The 18,068-nt window shown below is 38.8% G+C and overlaps 1 protein-coding gene, 1 long non-coding RNA gene and 1 other non-coding gene across 8 annotated transcripts in view; 1 reads left to right on the top strand and 2 right to left on the bottom strand.

The window, feature by feature from the left end:
* Nucleotides 1-4,406, top strand: part of LOC137072933 (uncharacterized) — a 46,193-nt gene extending 41,787 nt beyond the window's left edge. For 3 of the 4 annotated variants that reach the window (XR_010904710.1, XR_010904707.1, XR_010904708.1), the window contains one exon: nucleotides 4,223-4,406. This is a non-coding gene — a long non-coding RNA (uncharacterized lncRNA). Of the gene's footprint in view, nucleotides 1-1,673; nucleotides 1,879-4,222 lie in introns of all 4 variants that reach the window. The other variant, XR_010904709.1, reaches the window with a different exon arrangement.
* The window catches only part of zgc:154142 (uncharacterized protein LOC555481 homolog), a 29,333-nt gene extending 23,434 nt beyond the window's left edge, over nucleotides 1-5,899 (bottom strand). The window contains exons 1-7 of one of the 3 annotated variants that reach the window (XM_067440955.1): nucleotides 5,706-5,899; nucleotides 4,275-4,368; nucleotides 3,647-3,787; nucleotides 3,249-3,346; nucleotides 1,748-1,874; nucleotides 1,435-1,641; nucleotides 843-1,064 (exon numbers count right to left, since the gene is read on the bottom strand). In XM_067440955.1, the coding sequence (XP_067297056.1) occupies nucleotides 843-1,064; nucleotides 1,435-1,641; nucleotides 1,748-1,874; nucleotides 3,249-3,346; nucleotides 3,647-3,787; nucleotides 4,275-4,368; nucleotides 5,706-5,744 (928 nt within the window). In that variant the 5' untranslated portion in view covers nucleotides 5,745-5,899. Of the gene's footprint in view, nucleotides 1-842; nucleotides 1,065-1,434; nucleotides 1,642-1,747; nucleotides 1,875-3,248; nucleotides 3,347-3,646; nucleotides 3,788-4,274; nucleotides 5,341-5,705 lie in introns of those variants that run through there. The other 2 variants (XM_067440954.1, XM_067440957.1) reach the window with 2 other exon arrangements.
* Nucleotides 240-314, bottom strand: trnaa-agc (transfer RNA alanine (anticodon AGC)). Its single transcript has one exon. It is a non-coding gene; the product is annotated as a tRNA-Ala (tRNA).
* Nucleotides 5,900-18,068: the final 12,169 nt, after the last annotated feature.

Genomic DNA, 18,068 nt, shown 5'->3' with positions numbered 1-18,068 from the left:
CTCAACTCCAGCCCCGTCCCGCCTGTTTGAGCATTTTCAGTTATCTGGGAGTGATGTGCGCTACCAAGATGACAACGGCCGGCTTTTAGGCTTCAAAAATGCTCTCTGGAAACCTATGGGTGCCGTCACGGATGTTATCATTTATGCATTTTGATATCATTTATGCATTTGGCAGACGCTTTTATCCAAAGCGACTTACATTGCATTCAAGGTACACATTTTACATTATTGTCAATTCTTGCTTTCCCTGGGAATCGAACCCATGACCTTGGCGTTGCTAGCGCCATGCTCTACTGGTTGAGCTACAGGAAAGCCTGTAGAGTTTATCTTTGTCGCATTGGCCTGCTTCACCCACGTTACATCCATATTTTTTAACAGTCTATGATTTCAACACAGTACTAACTTACTCAACCAAGCCTCGGCCCTTTATTTGCATATGGATGGGGCAGGAATTATTTAAATGAGGGATATTGTGATATGAGTGTTTGTTCCTGGAAGAAACTCAAGACTATAATGGAGGCGTTTCAGGGAAATCATAAACAGTGTGCACTGATATAGAGGATAACTTTTCATGTTCAAGCAGCAACAAAAAACGCACTGAAGAAAGTTGAAAATGTAAAAATAAGCATAATAGGTTCCTTTTTAAGCCCAGTTTTAATAATGCTGATTTGGGCAATTGCTAAACTGGAAGATTTTAGTTTTTAAAACTTGCAAAACTCGCTACCATGATGCTTGGGTTTTGTGGGTGGTTACTAAGGTGTTCCAGAGATTGCATTGCAAGCACCATTAAACATTAAGCTATAGTAACCACTGAATCCTCTTTTTTTTTAGTCGTGTCTTACCCAGTGACTGCTGAGTGTCTGTGACGGTGAGTTTATCTTTGTCGCATTGGCCTGCTTCACCCACGATGGCGAGATCAGTGATGTGCAGTTTGACAAGAAAGCCCTCGTCCACTGTGATGTCCCAAGAGCAGCTCAAGTTTGCAGGATAAGCCTGAGGATAGTTCTTGGAGTTTATCTGACCTTTACGTCCGAACAGCTTCCCAGGGGACCCACAGCCAGAGTCTGAAAAGAGAGCGAGAGTTATTGTCTGAACAATAATGCTCAAAAGAAATTCATCAGACCTTGCAATCTTTAAATATCATCTGGCTTCATGTAGGGTAGAAAGCATGACATTCTTGATGATGGCGCAGCAAAAATGTGCTTGCTATCTCGTATTTACGTCTTAAATGCCTAAACTCTTTTTCCTACAAAGAAATTAAATTAAATAGAGAGTAAACTGAGACTTCTGTTTCTTAGATAAGATTCTCAACAATGTCTCAAACTGTGCTCAGATTTGCCAATATTTCCAAGTCTTCAATCTAAAATCAGCCCTGTACTTTAACATGATCAGGTAAGTGATAATTTTCTTTCAAAATACGGTAACTGTACTAACCTTCTGGAGCAGGTGTGCTGTTTGTTGGTCCAGTGGTTGGGGTCTTGGTGGTGGTTGGTGGTGTGGTTGTAATCGGTGGGGCCCTTGCTATGGTGTAGGTGGCACTGAAGCCTTTAGCAGTCTCGCTCGAATCAGATTTAAAACGAACAACCATACTATTGCCATTAGACAACACTGGAGCCGGGACCTTGTTTCCACAGAAACGACCTACAGTAATTGAGATTTATGTTTTTTGGCAGATAAAAACGAGTGCACAGATGTTCGGCGAGGAACAAGGGCCAGCTTTTTGGATTCAGTAAATGTCAGTTCTTACCCAGTTGGGCAGCACCATCTGAAGCACCATCATAGATGTCCACAAAGTCACCACATGATTCTGGGACAAGGTCAAAAGCTGTGAATGTTAGCCGGATCTTTTCCAAATCAGCGACTTGTATCTTCCACTGGGTAACACACACACATATGAAAAAATTAAACATTAATCCCCAATTTAGAATAACTAGATTAAAGTGCATTTTATTATGCTGCTGGTATTTTGTTTTTGCATATGCACACTTAAGCAAATGCACAATACATAGATTGATCCGAATGCAATTTTGGAAAATTTTGGTATCCTGACAGCAAAGCTGGTGATTGAAATTGTGCTTTCTCATGCATCTTTAGTTAGTTTCAAGTCAAGGCTGGAAGGCTGGCTGTAGATTAGCTGATGTGGGTAAATATCCTGCCAGATGGAGCCGAACTGTGAGGATGCTTCCAGCAATCAGACTTCACAATCAAAGCCCCTCATGTCAAAACTGATCATCTAATCCTCCTCACAAACTCCACAATTTCCTCTGTACGTGCAATGTGATTGTCACTGATTCCTTATTCATAAAAAATTGACGAAAAAACGTGATGGAACTATATTTTTTAAAAGTTATGAAAAAATGTGTGTGCAAAACACACAGGATGCTATGCCATTAGTGGTTACTAGTGTGTTCTGAATGGTTCCTAAATTATTGGCCATTGATTGGCTGTCAAACAATCTCAAAAGTAGAAGAACAAAAATAATAATAATCTGGATGCATTATGGTTATTTTCTTTTATTTTGGGTATAAAATGCATAAATATATTTTATTTATGAGATATACTCAAGTAGCCCAAAGAGAAATCATTATGAACCTCATTGGTTCTTGCTGAAGCTCAAACGTGATGCGTAACACCAGAATGAACCTCATTGGTTCTTACTGAAGCTCAAACGTGCTGCGTAACACGAGAATGAACCTCATTGGTTCTTGCTGAAGCTCAAACTTGATGCGTAACACAAGAATGAACCTCATTGGTTCTTGCTGAAGCTCAAACGTGATGCGTAACACGAGAATGAACCTCATTGGTTCTTGCTGAAGCTCAAACGTGCTGCGTAACACGAGAATGAACCTCATTGGTTCTTGCTGAAGCTCAAACGTGATGCGTAACACGAGAATGAACCTCATTGGTTCTTGCTGAAGCTCAAACTTGATGCGTAACACAAGAATAACCCTCACTGGTTCTTGCTGAAGCTCAAACGTGCTGCGTAAAGCAGCGGCCTATTGACGGCCCGTTCATATGAACACTAGACGAGTTATTTGTTCGGTCATAAAATAGACTAACAAAATTCCCTATGAATTAATGAATTTGAGCTAAATGGACCTGTTTCCCTTATACAGAGTTCCATACACAATCAATAGTATAGCGGGTGGAAAAGGACAAAGATACAAACTCCAGAGAACAAACAGGAAAAAGACAGATTGTGATGAATCAAGAGCAGGTGTAGAGGTCATATTGATCATTGGAAGCACCTGGTAGAGCGCGCCATTCTCATAGTTTTGAGCGGGAAAGCCAGGGGTCAACAGCTCCCCACGGTCACCTTGAAGAACGCCACCAGCCCCAACTATTTCTGGAAGCATGGGAACGAGAGAGATTTAGCTGCATAGAGAGACACCAAAAGGGTATTCTGACAGCCCCCTCCCCTCCCAATACACCCCAGTTACACACACATTAATGCTCTGCGTCTCTTTCTAGGTCAGCTGCAGTGAGACACATATAACAGCCTCTCAGTATTTGGCAGAGTAAGATACAGTCACTAAATGATATGAAAGGTGCAGCAGACGTGCTTTGTTACATCTCAAATGTTCTTCCACCGTGTTAATAATACTGTTATGTAATTAAGTCATTATGTAACTCTAATTGTCATTACCTGATGCCGTCTCAGGGGCCACAGCTTTGTACAGGGCTTTGAATCCCTTCTCTGTGTATCTGTCGTTGGTATCAAAGTACACAAAAATGCTGTTTCCTAAGGAAACTATTGGTTTAGGCGTTAAATAGCCACAGTACTTCCCTGGAAAAGAAAGACATTATAGAGTTTTTATTGAACACACAGCCTTTGACATCAAAATATATATATATATCATTTTATTATCCAAAATTATCAAGATTATATAGATATCTGAATTTATAGTCCATTTTTGGGTTGTAACCCACTAGTTGAAAACCGCTAGACTAGAATACTCAGGAAAATACAGCTCTTGTGCTTTAGGTAGAGTAGCCAGTTTTTGACTTGGTGTGTGTCCTCTCATTCAAACTGAAAAATTGGCAGGACATGCTCAGCATAAGCAATGGCTCAACAGTCAAAAAATGGTGACCGCCGGTAACATTCAGTCAATCTGTCAGAAGTTAATTGCCTCATGCCTTCTGGAAATAAATGCATGCAGGCAGATATCTTCTGTGCTCATGGTAATTAACTCGCAGTGAATTTTTTTCTAACTCTCTGCAGGGAAGAGAAATGGTTTTGCCAAAATGATGACCAACCTCAGCACAAGACTCACCAATGGTGCCGAGTTCATCCTTGAGAGTGACAAAGTCAGCCTCACACTTATTGGAGTCCTCTATAGAGAAGTCTTCAAACCACAAATGGATCACCTGGAAGAAGAATTGAGAATGAGAATTCAGAATTTGGTGTAGAAAAAAAAAAAAAACTGTCTTAAAAATAAAGGTTCCAAACGGGTGTTTTCCAAGCGATGCCATAGAAGAACAATATTTGGTTCCTCAAAGTCTTAAAAGAAATGTATCTTAATGTGAAGAACATACAAATCTAAAGAACTCTTTTCCACTATAAAGAACCTTTTGTGGAGTGTTAAGATTATTTCGATGTTAAAGGTTCTTGATGCTAATAAAGAACATTTTAAGAGTGTAGTAAATTAAATTTCACAAACAATTACAAAGAAACAGGAAGTAAGACATTGAATTAAACTCCCCCTGTAGTCAATAATTGTATATCTTAAAACTCATCTTTGATCACCAAAATTACATATTTAAACCTTTGGGAGGAAAGAAATTCTTAATGCTTTAAAATAGCTTCATAATGTGGGACCATGAATATGCAAATGATCCCTGCCTCCACTCACTCAAACAAGCTCAGAGATGACTGTAGTAAACGCTGCACAAATGTATCGGTCTTTACAACATCAGATACGTAACGGCAATTAATAATAATTAGACTTTTGACTACATTATCAAACAGCTAATAATGTGTTGGTAATGTAAACCATATTCCTGTTCGCCATCTCAGAGTCAGACATCTTCCATTTGAATATTAGTAATGGTTTTGAACATCATTGAATATAACACCATAATATGCAGTATCATTTCACCCACTATATTGCTAAATGTAAACAACTTTTCATATCAAGTATATGACCACTCCCCTTCTTCGGAGTGGTCATAGTTATATATTAGTGGTAGTTTGTGACGTCAGAGTTTGTTTGTTTTTTGTGACATTTGTTGACTCACATTTTTTCACTGAACCTTTAAGGAGAAAATACTCAGCAATGGTGTTGACTTATGAATCTGCACATGGTTCTTAAAGCATTAAAAATACTAGCCTACCTACATAAAAACTTGATTTTCATCTCAGGGGGTCTTTAAACATGACATTTTGAAGTTGAAAAACAGAATATAGTATTTTCTTGTAAAATATGCTTATCTTTTGTTTTTAACCTACCTTGTATGGTATAACCAAATGTAAAATAAATATACAAAAAAAAACTGCACATTCAATATTTATATTTAGCAGTTATGACCACCTTTTTTCACTGACCCTAAATAATAATAATAATTAATAAAAGTTATTGTTTTTAAGAGTTGGAGTCCTTATTTAAAGCCCTATAAAAGTGCTTACAGAGATCAAAAGCCTTCCAGTGTCCTAATGAGCCACTAACGGCTAATGAGCTGAGCTAAGTGTCACCCGGTAACGTTACCTTATTGGCTTCCACCATGATGTGCCAACTGCAGCTCATGCCATTGTCGTAGCTACTGGGGTAATTCCCACTGGAAAATTCCCCTGAGGAAGCCGTCAGCTCCTGCAGACTCCCACATCCCGTATTGATCTCATCCTCTGCGGACAGAGACAGAGCGAGGAACAGAATTTGACATCGCCTGTGTAAACAGATTGATTACATTTCCTCAGCAGCACCCCGCAGGTGAAGCTATTTCATGGATTCAGCCTCGTGGAACATAATGCAGTTTTTGTCTGGTAAATTAATTTGAAAAGAAATGATAATGTGTGTGTACCACCAACCAATAGGCCCATTGCGCTGGATTCATCATGATGCAAAATCTTATCAAGGTCTTATCGGTACATGTGAAACATAGCCTAAGCAGCATTGCAAGTTAAGTGATTTTTTTTTTTTATATATACACATTACAGATAGACTCGTAGATAAATACTTTAGGTGTAATTTCACTCGCATGAAACTTTTGCATTAATGTGCACCGCAGAGTGTGAAAGTTCTTCTGGAAGAAAGTGATTAAAGGAAGCTTCTGAGAGCTATTTTTGAGAGTATTGTACAGTTTCACTCCATAATTTATGTATATGCAGCTTTCAAGTGCTTTTTAAATAGGAGAATGTTGCATTGTATGGCACCGATTTCACAATAGTGTTGTTCCATAGTTCCATTGAGTCTGATTCAACCAAACAAGTTATTTTGATCAATAACTTAAATTATTCAAAAGTATTTTTATAGTTGGAGATTATAGGTGCAAGGAAATCATTTGGGTTAGAATTCCATTAAAAGCGTTAACATAAATAAGCTGTTTTCATGAATTTAAAGTAACAGAGATTCATTAGTTGTTTATCAAGTAAATATCTTGTGGCTTTGGTCTATTGATTAGACATGATATGCGCTTATAATCATAAATAACATACCATTTCTATTGTTGAATTTTATTACCACTGAGATGCTATACCTACATTTATATCTGAAATTCGGAATGGAACTAAGTGTGTGTAAAGCCAATTATCTTGATTAAATATACAATGTGGATTTGGACCAACAGTAACAATAACCCACCTCTTGAACTTGAGTCGTTCTTCTCAATGACAAAGACCACCACTAGTCCAATAGTGACTGCGGTCAGGGCTACAAATAGGAAGATCAGGCTCTTCTCTAGTGATGTCAGACCCTTCTTGGACTTCATTTGTTTCAGATGTTCCTCAACGTTATCCACTCTAAAAGCCAGGTGATGGTCTTCAGCCGAACCTTACTGAATAACAGTCTCCACACAGATGGTCTAATATTTATAATGTTGTGTTGGTCTTTGTTGAGCTGTACTTTACTCTCGGATGGGTTGACTGTGCAACTCGGAAAAAGTAATTTCTGCGATAATCTCCTTGATGCGTTTTACTGCGTGTGTGATAGGTCAGGTTGTAAATTTAGGAAATTGTACTGATTTTATCTTGGAAGTCTTATCGGTTAAGTGAAAAATGATTACAGTCTCAAAGTATTAACTAAATAAGAATCATCTTGGTTTTATACTTTTTCTTTAGTAATTTAGAAATGTAAATGAATTATGGCCAGATTTACTAAACATGGCAAATTAGCGTGTGTGTGATACTGATAACGTGCAAATTAAAGAACACAGACAGAGGTCATTTCCATATTGACCAGCGAGGGCAAACCTTAGTAAATCACCTTGCATAATTCATTTAAATACTCTCCTCCCATAAGTTTTGTCTGAAAGGGAAACTCCTACAAATGCATATGCAATAAGGTCAGCCGCAAAAATAACCCTGTCCACGCCTTTTCAGCTCTAAGTTTTCACTGTGTCTTTAGTAAAATCCTGACAGTATTTTTTTAACACCAAAAGGGGGTTTGCATTGACGCAAGCTCTTAAAGGGATACTTCACCGCTTTTTCATATTAAACCATGTTATTCCCTTAATTAAGATGAGTTGATACATACCTCTCTCGGTGCATGCACTTAATCTCTCTGACCCTATTTATATACAGTTACAGGAATAGTTGAACGATCAAGTATGGTGACATAAAATAAAACATGGCGCTTTTCTAAGCGGATTAAAAAGGAGAACTATAATGTATGGCGGAATAGCACTTCTGGGAGTACAAAAATCCTCCCTCACAACTCCTGTCTCCCCCTCACTCTCTCTTTTCTGTCAATAGGATGAGGGGGAGATTTGAGGGAGGATTTTTCAACCGGGACTTTTTACTGCGCTGAGTCGAAGTACCCTGTCGGTGTCTGTTGCCGTGGGTCGGAGTTTGTTTTCACCCAACTGAACATGTTCAATCTGCGTTTGTTGGGTCGTGGAATGTCAACCATAGACCGTAAAAAAATATGGACAACTCGACATCATCCGTTTCCGCTTGCCATATTTGAAGCTTTCAGGCGGCCTGCACGGCGCTGACATCTAGGGACCGAGTCTGCGCCGTAGAGATTTCGGGACCGGAGTTGCGCAGTAGACAGCAGGAAGTAGAGCAGGAAGTACAGCTGCGATATCAAAAGCCCGCCCACACTCTCGCAGATGCAGAACAATTAATTATGTTGGTGTGAAATAAACAGTTATGGAAATGTAGAAATTAAAGGTTTGTTAATGGATGCACTCTCGTTTTACAATAGTGCACTATCGACGTTTAGTTAATGAACTATCAAATGAGAAGAGAGGTTTATTTTTATTGGTTAAAATTAATGGAGAATATCTCATGTTTTTCCATGGGTGCTCGAGTTTGTCTGTGTCTGTGTCTGTTTGGGAAGAGTGAACATGACAGTTATTTTTTATATAAAATTTTAAATCCAACGGCCAACGTGTTTGTTGGTGTTTGTCTGTGCAGTGTGAATTGGCTTATATAACGAACATACTGCCGTCAACCACCCTGCTGAGAGCGGCGTTTAAATGTAAGCCTAAATAAGTGCTGCACACTAATAAAATAAACATGCAACAATGGCAGCGGTGAGAAAACAACAGTTAAGAAAGCATCTGATCATACCGCTGTGGATATGTTTTCTCCAGCTCTGCAGTTCAGCAGCAGATTGCGTATTGACGAACGCAGAGGCACAGAGGATGGAGCAAAACAAAACACCACTCATAAATGTGTTTATTTGTTGTTTATTTGAATAGGGACAGATACAATATCGACATTACATAAAGAATAATCCGATGCATGTATTAGAGTGTTTATTAGCCAGGGCTAATGTGCAACACCTGTCCCTAGTAAATGAATTAAATTAAAATCTAAAACAAGAATGAAACGAGAAACGAGACGCGTCAAAGCTTGCGAATCGATACTCCTGTACATCGCGTCAGGGGTTACTCTTTTGCCGTAAGTCGAACTGTGTACGGCTTTCTACCGGAAGAAAGTTCATTTAGTTATTTTAGTCTATAAAGTTATTTTTTCTTCCACAAACGCACTCTTGAGCCGTGTGGAGCAGTTATATGACAGAGGGATGCACTTTTATTCACTTCATAAACGAGACAATAATTCACTGCCATTATAAAGCTTGGATTAGCCAGGACTTTGTTATTATAACGATTGTATTTGTCTGAAAAGAATGTCATATACACCTACGATGACTTGAGGGTGAGTAAATCATGGGCTTATTTTCATTTTTGAGTGAACTAACCCTTTAATTCGCATGTCGTCAGTAGATCACTTGTAGAACTTTCTACTCCCATCTGCACTTTTATGGCATTGTGCTCTCACGCTAATTTGCCCTGTAACTGTTTAGTGAATTGGCCCTTAATGTGAAAGTCATAGCAAGTTCACCATTGTTTTGGATCCCGTTGTCTGTCACGGCAGGAAACATTCTTCAAAATGTCTTCTTTTGTGTTCCACAGAAGCCATAGAGGTTTGGAATGACATGAAGGAGTAAATGATGACTGAATTTTTATTTTTAGCTAAAACTATCCCTTTAAGACTTTTCTGCATGACACAATACTTCTCCGATCATAAAATACCTGGATCTATTGGATCTAAAAATAAACACCCTAAGGGCCAGCAATTGACTGAATACTTTGTATTTGGGAGGAAAAAATCAACAGTGAAGAGAGAGAACAGCCTGCGGTGCCACACATACTGTCAAGGCCTGTTTGCTCAGGCATTGAACGGGGCCAATGAAAGAGGATCTTTTTAAAGAGCTGCTTTCATTGAAGTGGCCCATATATGCTCAGTCGCTCCACTAGAGGTTTGTTCTGAAGGAGCCTTCCTTTGGAAAGCAGTGTCACTATCTGGCTTGCTCTTTAAAGAGTGTCATTGAGGTTCTTCCTGGAATTATGGAGACAAAATAAGTTTGCATATATAGTTCTGCACCGAGTGGCACTTCATTATCTCATAAAGATAATGAGGAACTTTGTGTAGCTCACTTGGAATTACCGGGAACGACAAGCTATCAATAGGATTACAATGTCACATTCATGTCATAGGAGAGGTTTTATCTCTCTAATAACTTTTTCTGACTTGCAGATCTCCTGTAAATAAGTTTATTATTGTGTATGCATCTACACCTTTCTTAGAAAAAAGGTTATATATAGAATATACGGTTCTTGACTTTTGACTTTTATAGAACCCCTTATGCTAAAAAGGTTCTTTATAAAGAGAAATGTCTTTGCATGATACTAGTTTTCTAGTGATAAATTATGTTTACAAGCTGCTTAATTAATAAAATGTAATTAAAAAGTGAATTAAAACAAAATTAATTCATTAAAACTATAAAAAGATCCCATGATGGAAACTCCTAAAAGGCTCTCTGAAATGCCTAAAATAACCCTTTAAGGCCTTGTCCACACTAAGGGCCAAATACAAGAGACAATGGAACCATTTTCATGTGTTTTTGCCATTAACTTACACAACAACAGCGTTTTGGGGGCCTGAGAAAATAATCTTTTGAAAACGAGTTTCAAAGTTCACGTTTTTGAATAGAACACTGTTATGATAGCCTGGATGCCAGCCCTGTCCACAAAATTTTTAGGTCCATAGAGGTGTGATTATCCCCGAACAGAAACTGCTCGGACCAATGAAATCATCAGGGCGGGCTTTAGACGATGACGGACAGATGATCAACAGTAACGTAATCATGCACGTCATCAAAGGGGCTTGGATTATATTTACTCGAATCCTAAACGGAGAGCTTGTTTGTATATGCATTCACCTTCATAATTTCTCTCTGAAATGATGATCATGTTGGGTAAGTACTCTGTGTATCATTACATTTTTTTTTTTTTACAACACCGGCAAAGATCGTTTATTCCAGCGTGCGTGCAGACAAGGTTGCCAAGTTTTTACAACAAAACCCGACAACTACTAGCCCTAAACAATAGCTTCTCGGGGGGTTCTCAGGGGAAAAAAGGGTGTTTGGGGGGTAAAATGTGTGTTATTTTGGCAAGGTTGCCTGCTAAAATTCGCACTCATGGGTCTGTATGACATATAATAGTCGCTTCAACCCGCGGACATGGAAAACAACCCCGCATTTGACAATGCGTTGCTTCGTTGCTCTGATTGGTTGTTGGTCTATCCAATTGAGGTCTTTCCTGGTTCGGTTGAAACACGCCCCATAATCACAGCCCAATGGAGCTTCAGACTGATTCAGACTGTATGACCACGTCAGGCTACCGTTATGATCTCTGAGTACATTAAAAAAACACAAATTTGTGAAAACAGTGGTTTAAGTTGTCAACTGATCACTTTTTACAGTGCACATGTTTACATGACACCATTTTCAAATTCAAGGTGTTTTGGTCATTCATTTACGCAACGTTTTTGTGGCCTGAAAACGCAACTCGAAAAGGTTTTGAAAACTATGCCTTTACCATCTCTATGAAAACAACAAAAATGTGTCAACATTTGTGAAAACGGCGCAGTCATGCGCATGCATATTATGTCTAGAGTCTAGGGCTGTCCTCGACTAAGGATTTAGACAATCGAATCAGAATTGTCGAATCTCTCTATGGTCGACTGATAGTCGAATCATCTGTGTGTGTGAATGGGTAGCGAGGGGCACGACACTGTCAGCAGAAGGGTAAAACTATTTTATTTTCCTTTACACACTGCACACAGCAACAACTTTAAAACAACTTAAAGCGACCAAAACTGCCTGCCAACTGACAGACGAACTGACAATGGCTTTCTTATTTAGGTTTAAATAGCCTAAAAGGTAATGTGGTGGATAAACATTAATAAACCGTTTTCTCATAACAAGTTAAAGCCGCGATCGAAATACAGAACATCACACAAATATATAAAAGAACATTTTGATAAATAAACCTAAAAAAATACCTGCCTAAAGAGGAAAAGAACACTTTGAGTGTGTTTACATGCACGTTCTGAAGCTGATTGTGCCTAAAGCGGGTGAAGACGTACGCGAAGCTCAGCCCCGCGCGCCTCAGGATCTCACTCACACCGCCACCTGACGCGCACATTATATACACGCAAGCTCAATTTTGAATTGACTGAAAGATGAGCTGCACGAAAGCGCTCTGTGGTGCAGCAGGATTTTAAACAACTTCCTGAGTGGCCACGGACAGCCGCTGAATGCTGCCGCCGGTGTTTGTACACTCATTGAACGTGTTCTAATTTTAAAACGTGTTCTAATTTTAAAGGCGCGGTGCGAAGCTCAGCGCCGCGACACGTCTTTAAAATATTGAGCACCCCCATATTGCCAAAATGGTATGATCCTCGTTTCATAACACCCGCGAAGATTCGACCGTGAGATCGGTGGTCGAATCAGGCTCCGCATATCGATGCATCGAATCTTCGACTATTCGGGGTCACCCCTACTAGAGTCTATAGGCGGTTAGTGTTTCTTTACTAAGTGACATCGCCATCTACTGGCCTGGCAGCATTATGCAGGCTTTTTTGTCATTTTCATGGTTTCTTGTAAATGGGGGTTTTGACAACGTTGTCGTCTGTATGCGAAAAACACAAAGGAAAAACATTTCCGGTTTTAGAACATTGTTGTTGTGTTAATGTAACTTAATAAGTTTTTGTTTGAAAACGCATCTTTTTCTCTCAGTTTTGGCCTTCAGTCCACACTGTAAAAAGTGATCAGTTGACTTAACTTAAAAAAGAGGAAACCCATTTCCTTAAAATTGAGTAAATAAACTTTGTGCGTAATTGAAAAAAATTGACGTTGTTGAATTGTATGTTGTTGAACAACAAAAACGTGAATTTGTGAAAAGGGTGACGTCATGCGTATTACATGTTCACAGAGTATTTCTTGACAATGTGACATTGCCAACTGGCCTGGCAGAATTAGTACACCGTTCTCATGTACACATATCCTTAGGCAGCGTTCTTGTATACGAAAAATTAGCTTTTTGTAAACGCACACCGAAGTGGATACATTTTAAAAAGCAGATTTCGAGTTGTAGTGTGACTATGAAAACAGAGGTATTTGAAAACGACGACACAGCTTTAGTCATGTGTTGCAAATTAAACCGATAGATATGTATGTTTATTCCGCTATTGTGTGTGTTATGTAGCCTGACAAGCCAGACCCACATCAAGATGTTTGGTCTGGAAACTGACCATAGACAGGGCTCAATCCGAGGGGCGGGATAAACGGTTGTCTTTCAAACTCCCTCTGCACGCGATAGGATAGCGCTACAACCAACCAGCGCAATGAAGGTGAAACGGAGCTCGTTGATAGATTAAACGTTAAGCCGTATCCGGTCTCCAAAACTCCGAACACATCTTCCCTTTTTAAGAATGACTTCAGTGCCGTTCTTTTCTCAGAGAAAAGCTTAAAGGGATACTTCAGCGCTGGGAAGATGAATCTGTATTTAAACTGGGTCATTAATGTAGTAGAAATGTGAAATTATTTTTGAATTTGGTGCTTTCTAGACTGAGAAAAGACAGAAAATGTATTTTTGTCTCATGGGGATGAAAGACTACAATTCCCAGAATGCTTCGCTGCCCTGTGAGGCCATTCCAAAAGCCACCGCTACTGGATTACAGTGACTGAGTTCAGAAAGTACAATTAAATACTGAACGTGTGTGTTCAATATAACGATCGAGTTGCCGCGTGAGTCTCACAGCAGACTCAGATTAGGAGTCAGATTACATTTAACGTCATAAATGAGTTGATGAGCTCTCGTGATGAGAGCTGAGGTAATCGCGACCACGTTCGCGGCATACATTCACAACGCGTTTTCAGTTCATGCCTTTGGAAGCTTAACTTTCATAGAAATTAATTTGGGAAGTTAAAACACTTACATTGCTTAGCATCCGTTTAAATTAATGCCTGTAGCTGAGCTGTGCTGTGAGTGAGATCTCCATTCCCCATGCACCAGTTGAAAACATGCGGAAATGGCTCCCTCTACTGGCTGTAGTCTTTAGCCTCTGGGCAAACATTCCTCTCGTGACGCAAATATCGTCAATTTGCGTCACGAGAGGAATTTTTCCAGAAATAAAATGCATAAATCTCTTGTCTCAGGGGGATATAAGAGGGGGGAGCAAGATCATTTGAATATACTCCAGGGTTTCTACTGATACAAAGCCATATGTTAATCGCTGAAGTAACCCTTTAACTCCAAGTCTTCTAGAGTCGCGGTCAAAGCTAATTCGAAAGACCGCCGTTCGCCAGCTTCTGTGTTTACTAGTAGCACGCAAGCGCAACTCGGCTGTCATTATGTTAAGCCCCGCCCACCGACTCTATACACGATGTGATTGGCCCGACCAGAGTTTGATTTCTAGATTTCTTGGCTACCTGTTATGTGCTATTCACTTTCACGCTGTTGCAAAATATATGTCACTGTGTACACTCTTCATATCGCTGTCTTGCAAAGATGACAGAAAATTTGTGTCCTGTCCTGCAATAAAACATTAGAGTAGTATAGTGTTTAATACAAATTAACATGTAATGGTGACTGAGAGCAACTTGGATGCAAATTTTAATAAATAAAAATAATCCTGCAAGAGAACTTTATTATACCTGTATCATCTCAGTGACCTTTTACACATGCAATTTAAAGTGAATTTGGTGTTTTCAGACATTTCGGTGTGGAGGAAGAACTTTTGGAAAATGCTAGTGTGGACAGAAGAGGGTTTTGAAACGAAAATGACGGTTTTAAATGTTTCCGGATTAATGCAGATGTAGTCAAAGGGTCCATATATAACCATTTTCTCTAAGAGTGAGCGAGAGGCTGCTTTTTGTGCATATTCAGACAATTAAGGAACCACGATTGGGACAAAAGAAGGATTTTTTTTCATCTCATGTAATATATTATCAATATCACCTGCCATAGAGTCATGTGTGGGGTACAATGTATAGTTACTGACACCTAATTTGGACTGTCACTGTTAGCTGGGAGCCGAAGCTGTGAGTGAAGAGCGCCATATTGTCAGGATTTAATTAAGACGAGAAGGAGACTGAAGGGCAGGCGGCGTCTCTGCGTGAGATCAGGTGCACGTAGAAGATGATGGTCTGTCACCCCGCAGCTATTTGCAGATTTTTTATATATTTAACATTTTAATATGAGCCGATGGGGTGACTGAATATTCTCAAAGCGGCGTTCACAAATTGTGGTTAATGGGAAGTGACGGTGCTGTCACCACATAACTAGAATGCCCATGTATCTTGTATAAAGAGTCTTTATCCAGCCTTTAATATTTTAATGTTTTCAATGCAGCCTATTTTTATTTTGTAGATTATAAATAACAGGCTGAATCATTGGACGGTAAGAGTTAATAAAGAATGGCATAAATATAATTTTTTACAGGATCACTTTTAAAATCATCTATGCACTAATTCTAAGGTCTCAGACTTTTGAACCCCACAATAAATAGGTAAAATTCAAATGTAAAGAATGTTTTTATTGTAGAATTAGATATTTATTAGTACAATTTAATTAAAAAGGCATTATAAATAATAAAGCGTACAGAATGTCAAATGCTGTTGTTGTTGTTGTTTTTTTATGAAAAGGGATTGACACATTTATGAAATTAGCTATTTTCCATGCTAGGTTAATTGGATAATTAACTAGATAATAGTTTATCTAATATATATTAGTACCAAAAAACAAACATGGTAGCCTATTTGTATCTCTAATACTTTTTAATAAAAACAAAGGCTTATAAAAGTGTAACGTGCCTTATAAGCAAAACGTGAGATGAGGTACAGTACAGGAGAAGGACAGAGAGAGTAAATCAAGGTGTGTGTGTGTGTGTGTGTGTGTGTGTGTGTGTGTGTGTGTGTGTGTGTGTGTGTGTGTGGTGTGTGTGTGTTGGACAAACATATGTAGGGCAGATATTCCACAGGGAGCGCCGCCATGAGAGGAAGCGCTGGAGCTTTTCCAATTATTTAATGCAGCAGCAGCAAGTAAACAAAAGAGAGCTGTGATGGAGACGACAGCTGATGCAAAACTGATCAGACAACCGGGGAGAAGCTCTGCTGTAATCTCCTGATGCTCCTGGCCCCATAGAGAGCTTCATACAGTAATGCAGGGAGTAGATATGTACTTTGAATGCATGAGAACTTGCTGGGTTTGCAGTTACGAGAACTGCAGAATTCCCTGCAGTAAATGAGGCATTGCGTTTGGTTGCAAATACAGTACACTCTCAGAAAAAAAGGTACAGTGCTGTCACTGGGGCGGAACCCTAAGGTACAAAAGTGAAAAGGTACATCTTTGTACCTTACTCACCTCTAAATGGTATATTAGTACCTTAAAAAGTACATATCAGTATTTTAAGAGTGGAAATTAGTACCTTAAATGGTACATATCAGTACTTTAAGAGTAATACTAAAATCTATGCGAGTGGCTGGAAGTGGAATGTTGTCCCTTTTATGAGGAATTCACTAATAATTCTTTGACCTTAAATTATGTTGATGCCCTACACTCTTAAAGACCCCCTGTGGTGAAATTCAAGTTTTTAATGTTGTTTATATGTCTATGTGGTTTTTGTAATGCAGACAAACCACGTGCAAATTCGTCAGTCCACAGCACCATTGCTGAGAATTTTCTCCTTAAAACTGCAGCAAAAAAGAAATTGCTGGTGTTTCTGACAACACAAACTATCTGGCAACCAATCACGTCACGAGGTGGGCGGGGCTTTAGCATATCATTAACTGCTGCAAAGCAGGTGAGTCTCAAGACAAGAAGCCAGGTTATCCCTGTACATTTTTCTGTTGATATAAAACATGTTGTACATTTAGCAATACAGTGGGTGAAGTGAGAAATATGCCTTTCTCCACTGACATTTGGAGTTTAAAGCGTTTCTAAGGATACTGATTTGTAGAAGGCAGACTGAGATGTCGAACAGGAACATGGTTTGTGTAACAATAGCATCATATTATTAGCTGTTTGATTACGTAGTCAAGCAAAAGGCTAATCAAATTAATTACTGTTATGTGTCCGACTTTCTAAAGAACGACAAAACGCATTAACATTCTGATTCATCGACTTGTATAGGAGCCTGTGTGAGTGAGTGGAGGCAGGGCTCATTTGCATATTCACGAATCCGCGTATAATAAAGCAAGGGTGTAGAGTTATATTCAAGCTATTTTAAGGCATAAATCTGTTTTTCACAGGAAAAAAAACATTTAAATATGCCATTTTAGTGATCAAAAATAAGCTTTAGGGGATAAAATTATTAACTACAGGGGGACATTTAAAAACTACACACTTTTTGGCATTGATGGTTCCATGAAGAACCTTAATTTAACATCCTGGGAATCTTTCCATTCCACTAAAGGCTCTTTATAGTGGAAAGGGTTCTTTAGAAAAAAAAATTATGTTCATCATACAAAAATATTTCAAGAACTGATCACTGAAAGGTTCTTTTGGGAACCAAAAATGGTTCCCCTATCTATGGTCTCACGTTGAAAACCATGTTTTGGAAACGTTATAATTAAGAGTGTATGACCAATGTAAAGTAATGCTTTCATAAACATATTTTTGGTATGCACATCAAATAAATCACTCTTTCTCAAGACAAATTATTAGCCTATTTAAAAATAAATCATGGTAACACTTCAGTTTATTGTCCAATTCTCACTATTAATTAGTTACTTGTTAGCATGCATGTTACTAGGATATTGGCTATTCATTAGTACTTATACAGCATAACTCACACCATTTTTTTACATTAATTATGCCTCACATGATGTGGTCTTTGCTTTTCAAAGTGATCAAATTTAAGATTTTCACCTGGAAGACAATAAAACAGGTGAAACACCATAGAAGGAAAGACCATAGTCATATCTAGCGACCAGAAGATCATATAGATCTGGATTTCGTCTGTTTTGATTGGGCCAGTATACGCAACCATGTCGTAAAATTGCGCTAATAACTACGCAGATCTCCAGTAGGGTGGCAGCGAGTTCAAATCTAAGATC

Source organism: Pseudorasbora parva, chromosome 4, assembly GCF_024679245.1.
Source record: "Pseudorasbora parva isolate DD20220531a chromosome 4, ASM2467924v1, whole genome shotgun sequence".
In the NCBI taxonomy this organism is placed as follows: domain Eukaryota; kingdom Metazoa; phylum Chordata; class Actinopteri; order Cypriniformes; family Gobionidae; genus Pseudorasbora; species Pseudorasbora parva.
Note: the sequence above shows the minus strand (reverse complement) of the source record. Positions and strands in the feature narration are given on the sequence as shown.